This window comes from Crocodylus porosus, unplaced genomic scaffold (genome assembly GCF_001723895.1).
Source record: "Crocodylus porosus isolate Cpor-Errol unplaced genomic scaffold, CroPor_comp1, whole genome shotgun sequence".
Taxonomy (NCBI): Eukaryota; Metazoa; Chordata; order Crocodylia; family Crocodylidae; genus Crocodylus; species Crocodylus porosus.
In genome coordinates this window covers 14401818-14420066 of record NW_017728932.1, presented here as the reverse complement: position 1 = coordinate 14420066, position 18249 = coordinate 14401818, and the positions used below count along the sequence as shown (strand labels likewise).

At 37.9% G+C, this 18249-nt stretch overlaps 1 protein-coding gene across 3 annotated transcripts in view; it reads left to right on the top strand.

Annotated features, from left to right (window-relative positions):
• Positions 1-18249, top strand: part of BRIP1 (BRCA1 interacting protein C-terminal helicase 1) — a 102397-nt gene that overhangs the window by 69464 nt on the left and 14684 nt on the right. For all 3 annotated transcript variants that reach the window (XR_002102995.1, XR_002102994.1, XM_019545673.1), the window contains exon 16: positions 17345-17457. Coding sequence is in view for 1 of the 3 variants with exons in the window: in XM_019545673.1 (XP_019401218.1) it covers positions 17345-17457 (113 nt within the window). In the remaining 2 variants the exon portion in view is untranslated. The remainder of the gene's footprint in view (positions 1-17344; positions 17458-18249) is intronic.

Genomic DNA, 18249 nt, shown 5'->3' with positions numbered 1-18249 from the left:
CATGCTGTAGTGCCCCCTGGCTTTTGGCTTGGGCCACTGCAGGCACGTGGCTGCATTTCCAGAGTCAAAAGTGAATGTCTGTTCACTTGCTTATCTGTTCAATCTATGCAGTTTAGACTAACCTGCAAGGATTGAATCAATTCAGCCTCAGGCTTTTTGACAGTCTATACTTAGCCTTGTACTTTGTAACCATGATCAGTATTGCAATCCATTTTGGAGTTGGGAACAGTCAGTGAGAAGGTAAGTGCTCCTGAAGATGAGGGGCTTAGTTGTGCTGAGAAAACTGTAGCCTAGTGCAGTCTGGAGCCACGGAAGCTTTATTCTACAAATGTCAGGGAATCTTAGTTGTAAATTTCAGTGCCTGTGTTGTTATACCTTTGTTTCACCACTAATCAAATTCACTGAGAGACCTGGCCCTAAGTTTGTGCTCAGACATTCCCCCTTGCAAATTGGTCCCTAAAAACCCCCCCAGAAAGATGGAGAATTCAGTTGGCAGACTAAATACCAGGGCAGTCAAGTGCTGCATTTAATGACCATCTAGGTAGATGTCTTGTAGCAGGGGTAGCCAACCAGAAGCACATGTACCACAAGTGGCACGAGCAGCTTTTGTTTGGCATGCAGCAGATCAGGAAGGGGAGAAGCAGCACAGTGGCAGATAAGGCAGGAAGCAGAAAGCAGAGCAGCAGATTGGGCTGGGGAAAGGGATCAGAGTAGCACCCAGGGAGCATATAGATCTAATTTGTGGCACACCTGTCAAAAAGGTTGGCCCCCACTGTCATACAGCTTGCTGTAGAAATAGGCATCTTGTGAGAGTGAATGTCAAATGTATTGATTTGCCTCTGAGGGTCCCCTTTCTTTGGCCTGAAATTCTACCAATTCTCATACCTTTTCTTTAGATTAACAAGTACATTAAACTTGCCCTGTTGTCTGTCATAGGGTGTGCAAAAATCCCTTTGAATCCATATATCAGATTTTCTTTCCTATCAACTATAGCTCTTGTAAACTTGCTTTTATCTCTGAAAAACACAAAACTCTTGAGACATCCTGCAGTATAAACTTCACAAGTTGCCTCCTGTGCAAGGTAAATCCCAGATGACTGCATTACTAACATTAAACATTTGATAACGTAAAGCTAATAACAATTTTTCAGGATAAAGAGACTTCAAAGCAGATTTACCAAAATGTTTCCAAAGTGCCTGTCTTCTGAAGCCATTTCTTCCACTCTTCAGTTGGGTAACAGCTGCTAATCTTAGGATTGGAAACTTAAACATAGTGTTTCAGTAAATAGAGTATGCAATTACTGTTTTTTTATTTAAAGAAGAAACAACATATGGCCCTTTTGCAATGACAGAACTGGTGTGTTGTCCTTACCTGGAATGTGATATCTTGCTATTGACACTTTGTAAGTCGAATAATTTAAGCTTATTCACCACCTCTCAGCTCGCGTCATTGGAAGCATTTTTCCTTCACCGCTGTAATTGCTTTATGGATGTCTAATTTACACCTACAAAGTGTAAAGTGACCATATTCCCAGGTTTATCGGGAGACTCTTGGTTTTTCATATGATATCATAGCATTTTTGAGAGCATTTCAGAGTACCTGAGATATCTCAGTTTTTCATTTAATCAGTCAGGATTTCTTTAACAACAGAGTTAAAATTGTATACATCTGAGCAGAATTTGCCCTTAGTTTACCAGGAACAAACAGTCCTGTGGAACAAGTATTCAGTATGATGAAAAGTGTTTGGACTGGAGAGAAAAGTCAAGAGTGCGGAACAGCTTTGCTATTGTCCTTTGTTTAAAGCAATATTAACGGAACATTCAATTTTTCACGATAAACTTATTTAGTATGATAAGTTACTGGAAAAAAAATCCCCCATTTCAAGAAACACACATTTGTAGCTAGCTGTTGAGTGAGAAACTGGCAGTAGTAACACTGCGCACATTTAAAAATGTACTTTTGTCTTCTGTGTAACTACTTTGGGACTCTAAACAAGTAACCCCCAACCTTTCCAAAGTTTTAATTGGAAAATATGGTCATTTTATCAAAGCGGCATCTTCTGACTGTGGATGCAAGTCCTCTGAAATGAGGTCATTGTCTTAAACACAAAATCAGTGTCGTCCTTGAACAATTTCTGCCTTCACATCGAGGCATAAGGGTCAAATGGAAACGTATTAACATCTATATGGCTGATTACTGATTGAATGAATGCGGATGCCATTTAAGGGAACTCAACAGCAAATGTACCAGAGACTCCTCTCTGCATGTATAAACTCCAATCTATTTAGTCCCCCGCGATTCTAGAATCTGACATCTGAATAAAGAAAATATTCAGGCTGATTAGTCAAATTATTTTCTGGTATTCTACGTGTGCCAACTCCACAGTTACTCAATTGTTAGTACATTTTCCCCCCCCCCAGTAGTAACAGCCTCCCCTTTTTGCTTTCCTTTATTTTATTAAGAACCTTTCAAATTTGCCTCAAACTGCTATAGAGACCTAACAACCAAAATGAAGTATCACATCATAAACAAATCCTCGAACTGCCAGACACTGGTTATAAGCCAGCCAAATCAAACAGGGCTGTCATAAGTTTTGACTTGAAAGCCAAAACTGACTCAGCTTCTTTAGTTTTAGGGATGCATTCTGTGTTTATACACATAACCAAAGACTTCTTTGTTGCCCAAAATGTGTGTGCAGTTACAGCCTGGGTAGAAAAAAACGCATCCTATAAGGACTAGTAAGATTATATTAGTGGCGCCTGCTAGTGCAATGTTCGTTCGGTGTTTCTAGCTTTCTTTTTTTCCCCCCTTTTTTTTGAGGCTCTTCTCAGCCACAAAATTTTCTTTCTGGCTTAAACTTGATACACTGTATTTTATTCTCACAGTTTACCAACATGAGAGAGAAGTCTAGGTCTCATTTTAAAGTTTGAAAAGTATTGTTCGAAGAGACCGTTATGTACCTAAGTCATGCTTTGTAAAGATTTATTGTATAGCATGGTTGGAATCCCCCTGCGGCCCTTACAGTAGGTGACCTCCAAAAAGTGAGTGATTTCATATTCTGAATGGTATATGATACTAATGGTTGGGTGCAGGATGAGTTATGGCCCCCATGCTTACAGTAGTAGTTTTTGCTTTAATACTTCAACCAGATTTGAAATCTAATCTGAACCCAGACAATGCAGATGGTTGCTGTTAACTAAATAACAAAACTCAATATTACTAAGGTTATCTGCTGGGTTTTTTGGGGTTTTTTTCCTCTTAAAAGTTGGACTGAAAAAAACTTTAAATTTTTAAGCAAGGGTAGAACCACTCCCTGCCAAATTGCAAACAAGCTGAAACTGTAAGTGCATATATTTAGATTTGCCAATGCACAAAGCACTGCAGTGATCAATTCTAAATGAGAGAAGGGCATGCACCAGTCTCTTAGCATCAGATCTGAAGAGCTGACTTGTGGATGGCAGCGCTCGTAGGGTAATCCTGGATGAGCTGGTTATTATTGTACACATGTGGTACAACAGACAGCTCAGGCTCAATGTGATATCCTGTTAGCAACCGTTCTGTGCAAATTCAGTCGTAAGATTTGTATTTTGTTTTAAAGCTTTAAGTTTGTATATTATTTCCAGTTGTGGATCAATTTGTGTATCTTGCTTTTCCTGCAAACAAAGCACTGATTGTCACCTTTGGAAAGGCGAGTCTTTTCTCCAACAAAGATTGATGTGACTTTATAGGAATGCATGCATGGGTACAATACAGTTCATGCAAGTACAACTGCACGACAACAGTGCACAAAAAGAATTGGATCTAGAATTATCATATAAGAATGTGGTTATGAGGTTATGTGGAAGAGTGGTGAGTTAAAAATTACGATACTCACTTGAAAGTGTGCATTTCACTGCTTGGGAGGACTGATGCCTTTAGTGTCACTTCCTAGGATGAAGTAAGTTTAATATACATCGAATTCTTAGATGCATATGTTGCCTTTTTCAGCCCTCTTGTATTAATTCAGAATATATACAGTAGATACATTAAAGTGTAAAGTGTGTTTAGACTTGTTTTGTTTCTGATTAAGACGTGCACAGTTTGCCATCTCCTGAATCAATATACCCTGTCCCAAAGGTAGGAAGGATGTTTTAAAATTTATTTACTTATAATTTACTGTAATATTTGTAAAATACATATCCTTTTAAACAATTACAATCTTTGAGCCTTTAGGACCTCACGGATCATAAATCCTGTGTATAATGCATGTAAAATGTGTCTGAAAATTGGCATGCTATCCAGTGCTGATATCCAACACGCATGATATTAAACGGTATTATCTGTGATAGATGGAGATTCTTACGTAATTGCATGGACAATTGTACCGAATTAAGCATTAACCATTATCCTAAGTGACTGGAGCTTTGCTGGCTGTGTTACTGTATTTTATTTGTAGTTAACATCCAAAAATCACAAGCCCTATAGCCAGGGGGTTAAATCATACTTGGGCTGCAGAGAAATGGCCATCTTGATTATGGTGCAACTTAATTTTATGGTCATATTCATTTAATCAGACTTAAGTTCCTTTTTTTCCCCCCAGCAGAATGAAGGGTACTATGGGATTTTCAGGTATCTGAGACTAGGGATCCAGCTATTGTTCACATGGAACATTGAAAATAGAGATAGTTGGGGGGAAATACATTATTCTTACTGGCTTCAAAATATCATGCTAGGAGTTATTTTCCCATTCAAAAGCTATTAATTTGGACGTCTGTCAGCAGTGTCCACCAAACTGGAATTCTGGAGAATCCTAATTTCTCTCCCCTTTTAAATGTTTGTCATATATAATAGAATGCATTGGCTTTTCTTTAGGATGGCTTTGGTCTTTTTGAGCACCTGGCCTCAGAACTAGATTAAGCTTCACGTACTTCTGATTTAACAATAAGTGGATTCTAAGACAGGTTAAAGTGCTAAGAACTCGTTTTAAGGCAGGTGGGTGCTAGAATTAGTAGAGCAAATACATTTGCAAATACACAGAGAAGCTGTTGATTCCTGGATTGTCAGCTATACAATCTTGTTAGAAGATGCAGGCTTTCTAATTCTTTCATACATTAGGTAGTACTTAACTGTGCAAGAACCCTACTCCAGTGCAGGGTTCCTGCTGGCACTATTCTCCTTGAGACTTCCTTTGCTCTGGAAGTTTTTCTCTCTCTCCTTGGTCTACCAGAAGCTTGCCTTCAGGGGATGCTGCACAATGTCTCCTTCCTTACGGGCATGAAAAGAGGTTGGGTTCACAAATGCATCAACTGGAGTTCCTAGGTTAATTTAGGAATGTGATTCTATTATATAGTTGGGTTGTGGGGTTTTTAAGTTTTTCTGGCAGGATGTTTTAATTGGAAAATTGCCAAATTAAAAATATTGTACATTTAAAAACTTTCTGACTGTTTCAAATTTTGGCAGATACTTTGAGTTCTGAATAGACAGCAGAGAATTCAGAAAAAAACTATGAAAAAAATCAAAGATACAAGTAACAGAAGTAAATCATGATATAATTGTATCTGTGGAGAGCAAAACAGACACTTTAGAAGTATGCCGTACAAGAAAGGTAGTTCAGAAATTAATTCTGATGTTCCTTCCTAAATAGGAAATGTAACTGATTAACATTTCCCTGGATAAATCCCTGAATGATATGCCCGAGATTAATTCGCCAAAAAAATGCCATAGTTGCTACATGGAAACACAACTGAGTGTCCTTTTTCACACGGTTAATTAAAGGGCTCCTTAAGCTCAGTCCTACAGGCCTTTACTTCTGTACATATTTCTTACTCCTGTGAGCAATCCCGTTACTTTCCGTAAGACTATGTGCAATCATAAGGGTTTGTGGAATTGAGCCTGTAGAGACCAATATTTTATCCTGGCAGTTTGATGTTGGCTCATCTCCACTGCTAATATTACTTGTCTCTGATCAACCTGCTTTCTAAATGTATTTTATGATTTGTAACTTGATGCTAATGCCAGTGAACTGTAATATTAGAGCACATAAATAATGTGACAGAGAAAGATGCCTAATCCCAAATACATGTTGTCTGATGCTAACATACTTTTTTTTTGTTATATGTTTGGAGTAGTAATATTATGAATCCCATCCTGTGTCGTTACTCAGGCAGAAGTCCCATTGTCAAGTGTATAATACTGGATGTCATATTTTCCATATGGTTGTGCTAAATATATGCTGCTACTTCTATTGTATGTGGATAAGAAGAAAAAGGATTTCAGATAATCAGTTCAGTCCAGTCAGTTAAGTTGTAGTGCATATTTTGTATGAATTTAATTGATATGCTTGAAAATAGCACCCTTTGGAGGATATTCATTTATTTAGAATTTTTAAGTTGCATTTTAGCCACAAAACTTCTTAGAGAAATATGTTAAGAGAATAGTCCAAAACAGATTTGTTCATTTTATAGAAATAACGATAATTAAGAGTTAGAAGTATGCGGAGCTACAGTGAAGGAAAAATAAGGTATTAAGAAAAAGGTGGCCATGGCACCAATTCTGTATTACTGAATATGGTTCCATAATCTTTCAGAATTAGGTTGCTAAAGCAAAAAAAAGAAAAAAAAAGAAAAGAAAGAGAGAGAGAAAGAAATGTTAAAGTATTGCATAAAGCCATGGTACTCTCAGTGGTAGGATTTGGCTCTAGAGAAGCAGGAAAATGTATTTCAGAGCCAAAAATGACTTCTTTGGCTGTGACCAGGATTTCCTTTGCCCACCTCGGGGACCTGAAAATAGAGGTAGGAAAATTTGATTTTGGAGCCAAGTGTGACTTGTTTAGTTCAAGTCATAATTTACTGTTCGTACCTTGGGGACCTGAAAATAAAGAGACTCGCTATGAAATGTTGATAATGGGCAACTCTGAAGTGCAAGCATTAAGCTAACTTTCCCAGAGAGGATTTCTTCACTTCCACCTTTCCAGATGCTTTTGATCGTACTACAGTAGAGCATACTTAATCATATAATAGCTAAGAGAACTTTACTCAACCAAAATATAAAGGGAAAACAGACCAACCTTTTTACATCAATAGATGTGCAAAGAAAATAAACTTGATAAAAGTAAATTTTCTGTGTATTGACATTACTCAAGAACTGTAACATAACTTCACTTTCGCTGAGAATCTTCTAAACATTTCCTATAGCTAGCTGCTATGGCATGAATGCAAACTGTGAAGGCAAATACCCTCCTTATTATTTCCAGCTACATAATTTGTTGCTGGAAAACTTCATTTCAATTAAAATTTTCAGTGCTGCGTGTTCAGTATTTTAACAGTGTAAAAAAGTTTTTAGTCACATGAATGGTGGGTTTTTTTGATGGGGAATCAACAGATTAAGGCAAATTACTGAAAATGGTAGTTTAAAACCAGCATTTTTTCTGAATATTTAAACATTTCAGGATGTGTCACCCTTTCTTTTGATGTATATTTTTCCATCATGGCTTGTACAGGGAGCAAGAATCTTAAAACTAGCTAAACGATGGCTGAAATATTTTAAATTCCTAATGAAAATGAAGTTCTGTTTTATATTACAGTATTGGTTCAGTTTTCTTTAATTAATGTAAAATAAAAATACTTACATCTTCAAAACCTTTTTTTTACCCCTCTTGTTACTTTTGAAATTCACACTGGAGTCTCTTAAAAATTCCTATTCGTAAATACTTTGAGCAATGCAATTAGTAAGATTAAATAGCAAAACCATCAGCTACTTTATGAATATTTTCCTTTTAACCCTATTATATTTTTGGAAAAATACAGTATATGTTTATTTAAAAATATTGGGGAATTGACAGATCGGTTAAGATTTTCCTGGAAGCCATTGTTGCAGTGACTTTTGGCGTTACTTGAAGCTGTTCCATGCCGTTCAAGACTTCTTTTTAAAGTGAAACTGGATGTTTTATTTCTGGCTTGTTGATAGTCTTGAGCAGCCTGAGTGTATTTGAGCAGCTTTGTCTTAAAAGGAGTATTCTCAACTTAGAAATTATGTTCTGGTCTCAAAATATTGTTTCTGTTAGTTGGGATAAATACCTAAAAAAATTTAAATAAAAATAAATTAGTTAAAAGAGATTTTGTTGGGATTTCCCCCCCCTCCCCCCCGCCCCTTTTTGCTACCCCTACCCACTGTTGAATGCAGAGTAGAATATTTTTCACCGTTTCTTCTGTATGATCAGGAGAAACAGTAGTGATGAAAAGACCTCGCAGGCATTAACAGGGGGACAGAAAAACACTGTAACATTTTCAGAGAAAAACCAAATATCATGACATATTATTTCCAGGGATGCACTTAAAAAAAAAAGTCATCTGAGCTTTAAAGACAGGGGCTAGTCTATCGGATATAAGTGTTATCCATCACAGATGTACTTACTGGCCCTTTTTCTCTCCAGTCCCAGTTCGAAGTATATGTTGTATTTTAGTAGCAAGCTAAACAACGTACATTTAAAAAATACTGCTGTGAAAAATGTGAACAAATATGGTGGGTTTTGCAGCTCAGCCATAAACAGCATTGTATAAGAAGCCTCTACATTTACAACAAAAGCAATAGGGGGCATCACTCGAAATTTCAAGAGACGAGTTCAAGTTTAGTGACTTCTTTCGGTACAGTCCCTAGCTGAAAGTATGCATTCGCAGCATTTTCTTGTGAAATAGAAGAGTGGAATTATGTGATCGTCTCTCAGCTGGATACCAGAAATTGTTTCAGCTAGTTATTTTAAGGTAGTAACAATGACTCGGGTTACCAGAGGGATGTAGTTATGCAAAATCACACAGTGGTTGGGAGATTATGACAAATCAGCCTCCTGTCTCAAGTATGTTTTGCTTCTTGGAGGAAAGAAAGTCGGGCTTTACGCACATGCAGTACCAAAAATGCATGGCATTTCACATTTGCATTTGAGCCAAAAAAGGCTGTTAAAGCCAGAGTGGGCTTGTTGGGTTGGTTCATTTTTCTTGCTGCTCTAAAACTTTAAAGCCCATTCAACAAGTATAAACTCTGTGGGCAGTCATCTCTGCATATCAGCTTGAAGTGGTAAGAAATGTCAGCGCTGTCACACACCCAGCAGCGTACTGATTTGGGGGTGGAGGGGGAGGCGGCAACTGGGGCAGCAGCCTGGGCAGTGGCTTTGGCGGTGGGGGTGAAAAAATAGCAGCTTCCACTGCAGCAATACAATCACACTAGCTGTGTACTGCAGCTGCCCTGGGTGCCCTGCTGACTTGTTACACCTCTGCATATATCATTTCCCCTAAGTGAGAATTATTATAAATATTCAAAGTGTTTCTATTCTCAGTTGTGTTCTTCATATTAATTATGCTGCAGAAAAGTTGTTATATAAATAAAACATTATGGATGGTAGAGGCTGGGTTTGGTAACCTCCTGCAGAATCCTATGACAGTATTTCTTTAGTTTAGAAAGGTAACGTTTAGGTTCATCTTATCCTACAAGGCTGGCGGATGGCATTTCTCTTCTACTGGTGCAACACTAATGTCAATATGTTGGCACAGATTAAGAAAGTCATCCCTAAATATATCCCAAAGTTAAGCCTTTGGATAAATAATACAGCAAATCAAAACTTTTCCTTTACCTTTAATAGTTTACTTTTGTGATCCATGAAAAATTCCAAAGTGATTTTCTTGTGTTTATCTTGTCCTTAGCAAGTAGTGTTGACCTTTAAGTTTTTACTTTACTGTCAAAGTATGTTGAAAGCTTTAAAAGTGAAGCTATCACCTTAGGGATTTGTAAGGATGACTGACACTTACCACTTCACCTTAGCCGCAGTGGCACTGAGCGTATGCAGCAGCGTTGTACCTCAAGGGAAGCTGTTTGATTTTTTTCACTTCTGCTTCACTGGAAATGGATTGAATTTTCTCTTCAGAGGAGAGTTTTGGTTGCATTAGATTTTAATCAAGTCACTTGTTCACGGTCCCTCAAAGCCTACACTACTGAGATGAGTAGATGGGCCTGGGGTGAATGTGCTACATGATTTGTCAAACCGTAAAACTTCAAGATCTCTGAGATGCCACATGCTGTAATTGACAATACTAAAAGTGTTTGGTGGTTTCAACATTATATAAGCCTTTCCTACTCTTTTTGTCACTGGGATTAAAGGTGAGAATACTTGGGAATGAAGGAAGTGCTTCCAGTGATGAGGTACATTGTGGATGTAAAAAATGAAAAAGGGAAAGAAAGAAACAAAGAAGTGTCTTTACATCTGGCTAATGTCGTACCTTGTCTTCTACCAAAGGCTTTATACAGAAGTGGTAAAATGGTAGCTGACAGTAGTTTGGTTTTGTACAGATGCTGCCTCATATTTAGGGTTATAGTTATGGGGTCATCAGTGGGGTCTGAGGTTTCAAATTGTCCTGGCATTTTTATTCTCTCTAAAGATGCTTTTCCTGCAGTTCCCCCCCCCCCCGGTCTGTCTCCATTCTGTCAGTTTCCTTCATGTTTTGCCGAGCTTTGGTTTAATCTCTGTTGCAACAGACATTGGCTCTGAGTGCGGCTGTGCTCAAGTCCTACGAACTCTAGCACCTAATTATTCTGAGGTGCACCACCTATAAGAAGCAGCCTGCAGCATACTTGGGACTTGAATGGAGCAATGCTGGGATCAGGAACCATATAGATGAGAATTCCCTTTCTTCTTATAGAAAGAAAAGTTTGAATGACTTTGTATGTGTTGCAGGAGCTGAAGCTGCGGGGTAGAGAGGTTTCTGAAAGACTGCATGGAAATGGATCAGATATCCTGGAGCTCAGATCACTTTTGCAAGGTGTTTGTGCTTTTATTTATATGGAGGTTGCACAGGCCTTTGTTCTAGTCTTTAGCTCAAGCTATGTCTGCCCTTTTCTCAGACTTGAGGAAGAGTACTTTGTACCTGAAAGCTTGTCCGGATCCTTCCCAACTATACAGTTATTGCAATAAAAGATACCACCCATAAATCTCACTTTTTTCCTGGACCATCACAGCTACCTCATCACCTCAACACACTACCTGTGCTTTTATTTCACATTCACGCACCTAGTTGAAGCAGAATATTTTTGTTGGTCTTTTTAAATGGTTTAGTATACAAGATACCACTAGCAGTTGTGTTTCAAGCCATTTTAGATCATTAGCATTATTTGCACTTGGATTGACCGAACCATTTTGAAGGCAGCGTCCCTCTATAGTGTCTAAATCCTTCTGGGCTAATCAAGTTAGACTGTGTTTTTTAAGTAAGACTGTTAGAGAGCCTACTGAGAAGTAAGGATGTTTGAACCATATTCTATGACTCACCCAAGTCTTTATACATGAACTATTTAGCCCTAATTCTCACAGATGTTGTAACCACTTTTGAAGGGAAAAAGTCAAACACCACACTGTTTAATGCTGCTTCCACTTAAAGATATTTCAAACAAAAAAGAAGTGAGACAGCATTTGATGTCTTTTACTTTCCCACACTCACAAACTTTTATGATTACTTGGCAAGCATCAAGAGGGAAACTAGATGGCAAGTATGTTCTGAATCAGTATAATTATTGCTGTTTCAGGTGGAAGAGACTCCTTAACTGGGCACATGAGAGTTTAAGAAGGTAGCTTTAAGACCATATTTTTATATGCTCTTTTTAAGGAATGAGACGATCCACCTGGTTTTTTTTGACTTGTCAGATACTAAACATTAGAACGTGCATGTGTTTTGCTGGATGCCAAACCTGGGTAATATGGGCTGCAGTCTTTAAGCTCGTAAAGACTTCTTCCTCCCCTCCTATTCTGGCAGACAGGTCTGTGGAGTGCCAAAAACACCCATGTGGCTATTTTCCTTTTTTGATATACAAGATGACTTGATGTAGGGGAGATGAGTATGTATGTCCACACACATCCACACAGATGTATGTATCTATATGTGTGAGTACAGATATTTAGATATTTATAGATAGGTAAATGTATAACACATTTTATCTCTAGTGTCTGTTGCTTACGGTCACATTTGAAATACTGGAACAGGTTACCCAGAGGGGTGGTGGAGTTTCTGTCCTGGGAGGTTTCAAAGACCCGGCTAGACAAAAAGCCTTGGGTGGGATGATCTAGTTGAGGCTGGCCCTGCCTTGAGCAGGGAGTTGGACTAGATGTGACCTCCTGAGGTCCTTTTAACCCTCATTTTCTATGATTTCTATGAATGCTACCAAGTAGGTATTTAAAGTGGTAGGCACATCGATCCCTGGTCCCTTGCATGCAGTAGTATTGTTATAACCCTGAGCTGTTGTCCTGTCATGTCTTTTGAGTTCCTTCTGTTGTGGGTCATTTTGTAATCTAACGGGGAAATAAGGAGCAACTGTAAAAAATGTTTTGTGAAGTACTGTTTTATCTAAAAGTGAGGCTGGCTTGTTAACTCTTGGCAGCAGACCAAATGTCTCCCCCCCCCCCCACGTTAGCAAAATATAGTACTGTATTTGGTTAAATAAGTACAGCCTCTAAAAACTTGTAAATATGCCAGATGAAATAAAACCAGTTTAGTCATTTTGTCAATTTAAATATTCTGCATACATAGTCTTATACTGGAGTTGGGACCCTTTAGCCATTGGACTGTGTATGGTGATACTTGCACTGATAAATGTGTTTACAGCATGGTGATACTGAACAGTAAATGCACATTCTCCCTCCTCAGTTTGGTCTTGCTATAAACTCTTTAGGTCTCAGGCCCTATCCTTTGGCTAAAGATAAAACCATTCTAGATGAGTGTCTGGTGGAAAATGTGTTTATTTTTACTGAAGTAAAGTTTTCTTAATAGTTTTAATTAGTAGTTTTAACAGATTAGTTTTTATTCTTATTTATGGGTTAAACTCTTTGTCCTAAAAAGCTTATCGTGAGTGAGCAAGATAACATAATACGGCTCGTATATTTTGCTTATTTGAAGGTAAGTAGAGTTTATTCAAAATTTCAGCTGTCTATGGACTTGGTAATCTCTGTTTGATATCATGCCTTTGGCTTTGGTTTTGTCTTGGTGTAATGTTTTTACATTTACAAAACTAACTTTAAGCTGACAGAACACATTTTCAATGATAAAATGTAACCATAATGTTATTATCCTACCAGAAGCTCTTACCTTGTTCTAGGTTGCTATTTGTTTGCTTCAGTATAAAAATGCATGGAGTTATGGTAAACTGAATGAACGTGGTGCAGTCTGAAGCAGTACAGGTGAGGTGCTATAAAAGCTTCGGCACATAACTCTCTAAATTAACCTCTCCACTGACTTGCAACAACCCCACCGTTCTCCGGGGCTTCATCTTAGCAGCTGCCCAATAATGTGATAGTTTTACATTGTTTGCACTGTGAACTGTCTCAACTGTTATACCCATTTCACGTATCACCTGAATTGAGGATGAATCCAGGTTTCCATAGGTGAAACATTTTTATCTCCTCTAACCTGTTCTGCCCAAGATCTCACTTAATAAAGTGCCTTTTTAACTAAAAATCTTCTATAAAATTAGCCTTCTGCTTTTGGAAAGCGTAGTAAAAATGTATTTGATTTATAGTATAAAATGCCTCAAACTATCTGAACCGTAATAGGAAAAGTTTGTTTATGGCATTTATTTTTTGTTGAAACTCAGTATATTCCCCAGTTCAGTTTCCAAATGGGAAGGTCTGACTAATTAAGCATTCAGAGAAAGAGTGGTTAACAGGTATAATGCTATTAGAGTTCAGCTAATGTGAATGTGACCATGACCTCCCAGATAGATCAAAGACTAATTTCTCTGACAGCTACAAGATGGCAGAGCTTGCCACAGGCCTTCTGCTGCTCGTTGCTGAAGCTATTTGTCTGTAAAGCATGCCTGATAGCTAAGAGTATATTTTTAAGGATGAACAGGTAAAAGTAAAAGGCTGTCTTTTGACATTTTAACTAATCCCTTCTAGCCTGTGGTTTACTGCACATTTAGGATATTTGCTAGCAGGAGAGACTGGCTTTTTCACATATGCAGCATGTCATTTTGAATTGGGCGTTGATTTGATGCCTGATAATGCAGAGTTATACAATGAAATAGATTCTGATTGCATTAAAATGACATGCACTGGCCTTTTACCTTTACTAGACTTATAATGAATGCTTAACCCTCAGCAATCTATGTAGTCACCTCATGCTGAAATACGATCTTTAGAGTCAGAACAGGGTGCTTGTTTCCTGTCATCCAGTTGTTTTTACAATTGACAGGATTTGCAAAAGCAGTTTTTTAAGCTATGTGATGTTTTGTCAGATGTGTAGAATATTCTTGTTTTGCACAGTTCTGTAAAGTGTTCAATGGCAATTTAAAATACAGCATTAATAATATGCAGTGCAGATTTGCAGTGTATTTGAAAGCATGTAAATTGGAAATAATGTTATTCTTTTTTACTAATTAGTATTTTAATAAATGTTGAGGTTTATGCATTCATGTAGATAATCTGATAATGATTTTGCTCATTATGTATATAAATATACCCCTGCATATAATTGTTAGATTGCCTGTAATCATTTTAATCAATGTACAGTGTAAGGGCACGTTACTATTGCTTTACTAAATCTTTCAAAATACCAGGAAGCTCTGGAAATGTTGGTAAAAGCCTTGTTGATGACAAAATCCTTTGCTAATCAGTTCTGTTGGGAAATCCACTACGGAAGCAAAAGAAACGACTTCTCCACTATGCAAAACTTGGTGACTGTTTTTGATTTTTTTTAGAAGTGTTTATTGAGATTTTTTTTCTCACAGCCTAGAATTGTTTTCTAAATTTTATTCTCTACCACAAATCCTTAAAAATACTCACTGTAGTTTATTCAAGCGGCAATTACATTAACAGAAATAAAAACCAGATGTGTTTACAGTTTAAATTCTCCTTTAAAATTATATTTATGTTTACAAACTGTTCAGGGAAAAGGCTTTTCTCTGTGCTTTGAAAATAACGGAGGAAACCTCATGCACCAATCAATAAATGCCGAGTGACTGGAACAAATATTAAATCTGTGAAATCAAACTGAATTTACTTTCTGGCTCTAAAGATTGGATTTGTAAATTTGACAGGCTGTTTTAAAGGGCATAAGTATATAAAATAAAATTTCTTACCCAAATTCAAGTTGAAAGTTACCTGTCAGAAGTGGTTAGAAGTCTGCTGTTTTCTCTCCTGAAGCGTGTCCTTTCAGTTGTCAGTTTAGAAAGGTTAATACTGTACAGAAGAGCAGGGAAAAAAACCTTTCTTATATAGTTTTATGCTTTAAGAAATATAAGAACAAACAGTAAATTCCAAAAATATGTATTGGGATTGTATGTGCTTAATAAATGGGAAACAAGTCTTCACAGATTCAGAAGGGGCCGTTAGCAAGCACCATCCATTTGATTGGCACAGGAAAGCAAGTTTTTTCTTTTTCGGTGGGTATTAGCTTGGCAAAGTGCTTGAAAGATTTAAGTAGTTCTGTAGAAAGAGAGCTAAATAAAATGTTTCCCTGAACAAAAGAAAAAGACTATGAAATGCATCATAATTCTGGCATTGTTGCAGTTGAACCCATGTGTCTGACACGCTGCTGTTACCCTAGATTGTCACACCTGTTCTTTTTCTGCCCGTTGCAGAGATGCTGAGAGAATTCCTCCCAATCTTAGACCATTGACTATATCAGTCAGTTATAGATTCCTTGATTGACACAAGTGTGTCTCTTCTATGCTTAAGTGTTCAAAGCTTGATGAACTTGAACTATGAAAGGAGGATGGGCTTGTAGCAAGACAGGCCTTGTAGTGCTTCTTGCCTTTAGGCTACTGCATGGAAAAGCGCTCCCCACAGTCCATAAGCAAGAGGGTCTTTGTCTCATCAGTAGCGTGGAAACGGGTCACGGCTCCTTGGAAGCAGTTGATCATTCAGGTTATGGCATGGTAAAGGGGGTTCTCCTTTGGGAACAAGCAGTGAGCACCACGTTTCCCTGGGAACTCTGCTTCCTTCTGTCATGACAGCTCTCGGCTGATCAGAACGGGGACCAGGTTTTATGCCGAATTGCGGACATTGCGTTTAGCCACTTTTCATTGGGCCTGGAAAGGAATTTTCCCCTTACTGCCAGATTGGCTGAAGTAGAACAGGTTTTTATTGCTGTTGTTGTTGTTTTTGGTTTGTTTTAACCTTCCCTTCCCAAGTTCAGCTCAGCCTCAGTTGGGTAGGCAAGAAGGTGAAGGTGAACTCATTGCCCCTTAGCAGGTAGCAGGTTTCCTGTGCAAAAATGTGCATCATAAAGGGGTTTGATTCCCTAACAACCCAGAGTTGGAAACGAACATACGGGAAGGCCTTTAAGAAGCGGGGAGAAGATTGTCGAGGCTCCTAACGTGTGATACAGTAGTGGACGATTCTGTTCCACCGGTTCCCTTTTCCCCCCCACCCCCTCATATACTTTACATGAGTGACTTTATACCACTTTTATATTAAATGATCCTCACTTAATTTTCAGAGGAGAGAAAGGCAGTGGGATTCTAGCAGTGATTTGGAAGGAAGTACACTGACAGCATTCATCCCAAGTTGGTGTGAACGATCAGGATAAAAATGAGATGCTGCGCTTCATGATTTATAGCTAGGCAGTGTTCCCCAACAAGTTAACAACACTGAGGCCTAACATAACTACATCTCTTATTTCTTGTCTTTCTTCCTGAGTGGCCAGGACAACAACTCTCTTACCCATATTGTTGATTGTCCATCCTTTACTAGCAAGCTACTAAAATACAGATAAGTGTATAATGGCCATGTTCTGATAGAGCGATCCTTGTATTACCGATGAAGAAAACGTGCAGAACCAAATGAATGACGCTGCATGTTAGCAGCTTGATTGAATCTCTGTGATTAGCCTAAGTTCAAAATCATCACTTTTCACTTCCTAAAAATCAGTGACGACTATTTCAATCGCTTTGTTCTCAAGGATATTTTATATAACAAGAGCTAGATGCTTAATAGTAACATACGATTTTTGATGTTTGTGATATGAATTGTGGTGGTTACATAAAAATTACACTAACACAGGGGCTATTATCAGACACAGACAGCATTGTCACTTCATCTTGGTGCTGCTAGTCTGATCTCATACTAATTTAATTCCAACAAAGTGTGTCCAGTGTGCTAAGTTGGGCCACCAAATCCATTTTCATGTATGGCAAAAAGGGTTGGTATGAAGGTTTACACTAGAAATAAAGAGCTGTTATTTTGAACTCATCATTGTACCTCACAAACATCTGCAACATTCCCCCCACCAGTCAAATTTCTTGTTCATTTAATTTTGCTGTGTTTTCTTTCCTTTTGCAACATCGTATAATAACTATTTGAATAATATTTTAATAGTGTTTTATAAATTTATTGTAGGTTGAGCTGAAGAGGAAATACAATGACCAGCATTCAAAGTTAAGAGGACTCTTACCAGGTAGCCAGTGGTATGAAATTCAAGCTTACAGAGCTCTCAACCAGGCTCTGGGCAGGTGAGGAGAACTGAATAACATTTAAGTCTTTTGACCTATAAAGCTATTTTCTGCTGTGTTTGCAGTGATCTATCCATCACTCTCAACACCAAGCATGTAATTTTCATGCTATCTTTGCAATGATTCCAAAACGTACCTGTCCATATTTTTGCTCTTCTGGTACAAGTTAGGTAGCAATAAAATCTCGCCAATGAAAGCATCATAAACAGTTATCCAAAAAAAAAAAAAAAAATCCAGGAAATGCTAATTAGAAACTTTGCTGCCATTTTAAATCAAGATTTTTTAAAAATATATAAAGCAGTTAGTGAACTTGGAATGTCAAATGCAAAAACTTCAGACAGACACTTGAATCAGTCCTTCCCTTTGTTTAAAAAATAAATGGCTCTATGAACAACAAACCTTACTTCGTTAACAGTTCTGCCCTGAGTACTCTGTGAAGGAGCTATCTTGGCAACACCAGTGTGGTTAAAACCGGAGTGATATCGCTCAAATCAAGAAGCCAAATATTGGTCAATGGGACATTTGCTGAATATGGATGGTCAAGTGAGAATGCAAACATTCATACTGTCACTAGTATGAATTTAGAGAGAGAACATAGTAACTGAATACTTAGACTGTTATCATGGAGCCCTTGATTTTACTTCCAAATTGGGGTCAAAATTGACAAACTTCTCCACAGATTGGATGTCAGGAAGTGTCATGCTAAAGATTCTGACTTGCTCTGCGCTGTCAAAATACAATGTGCTGCAGTGTGTGCGTTTTCTAAATTCGTTTATTTTTGTTGGGATTTTG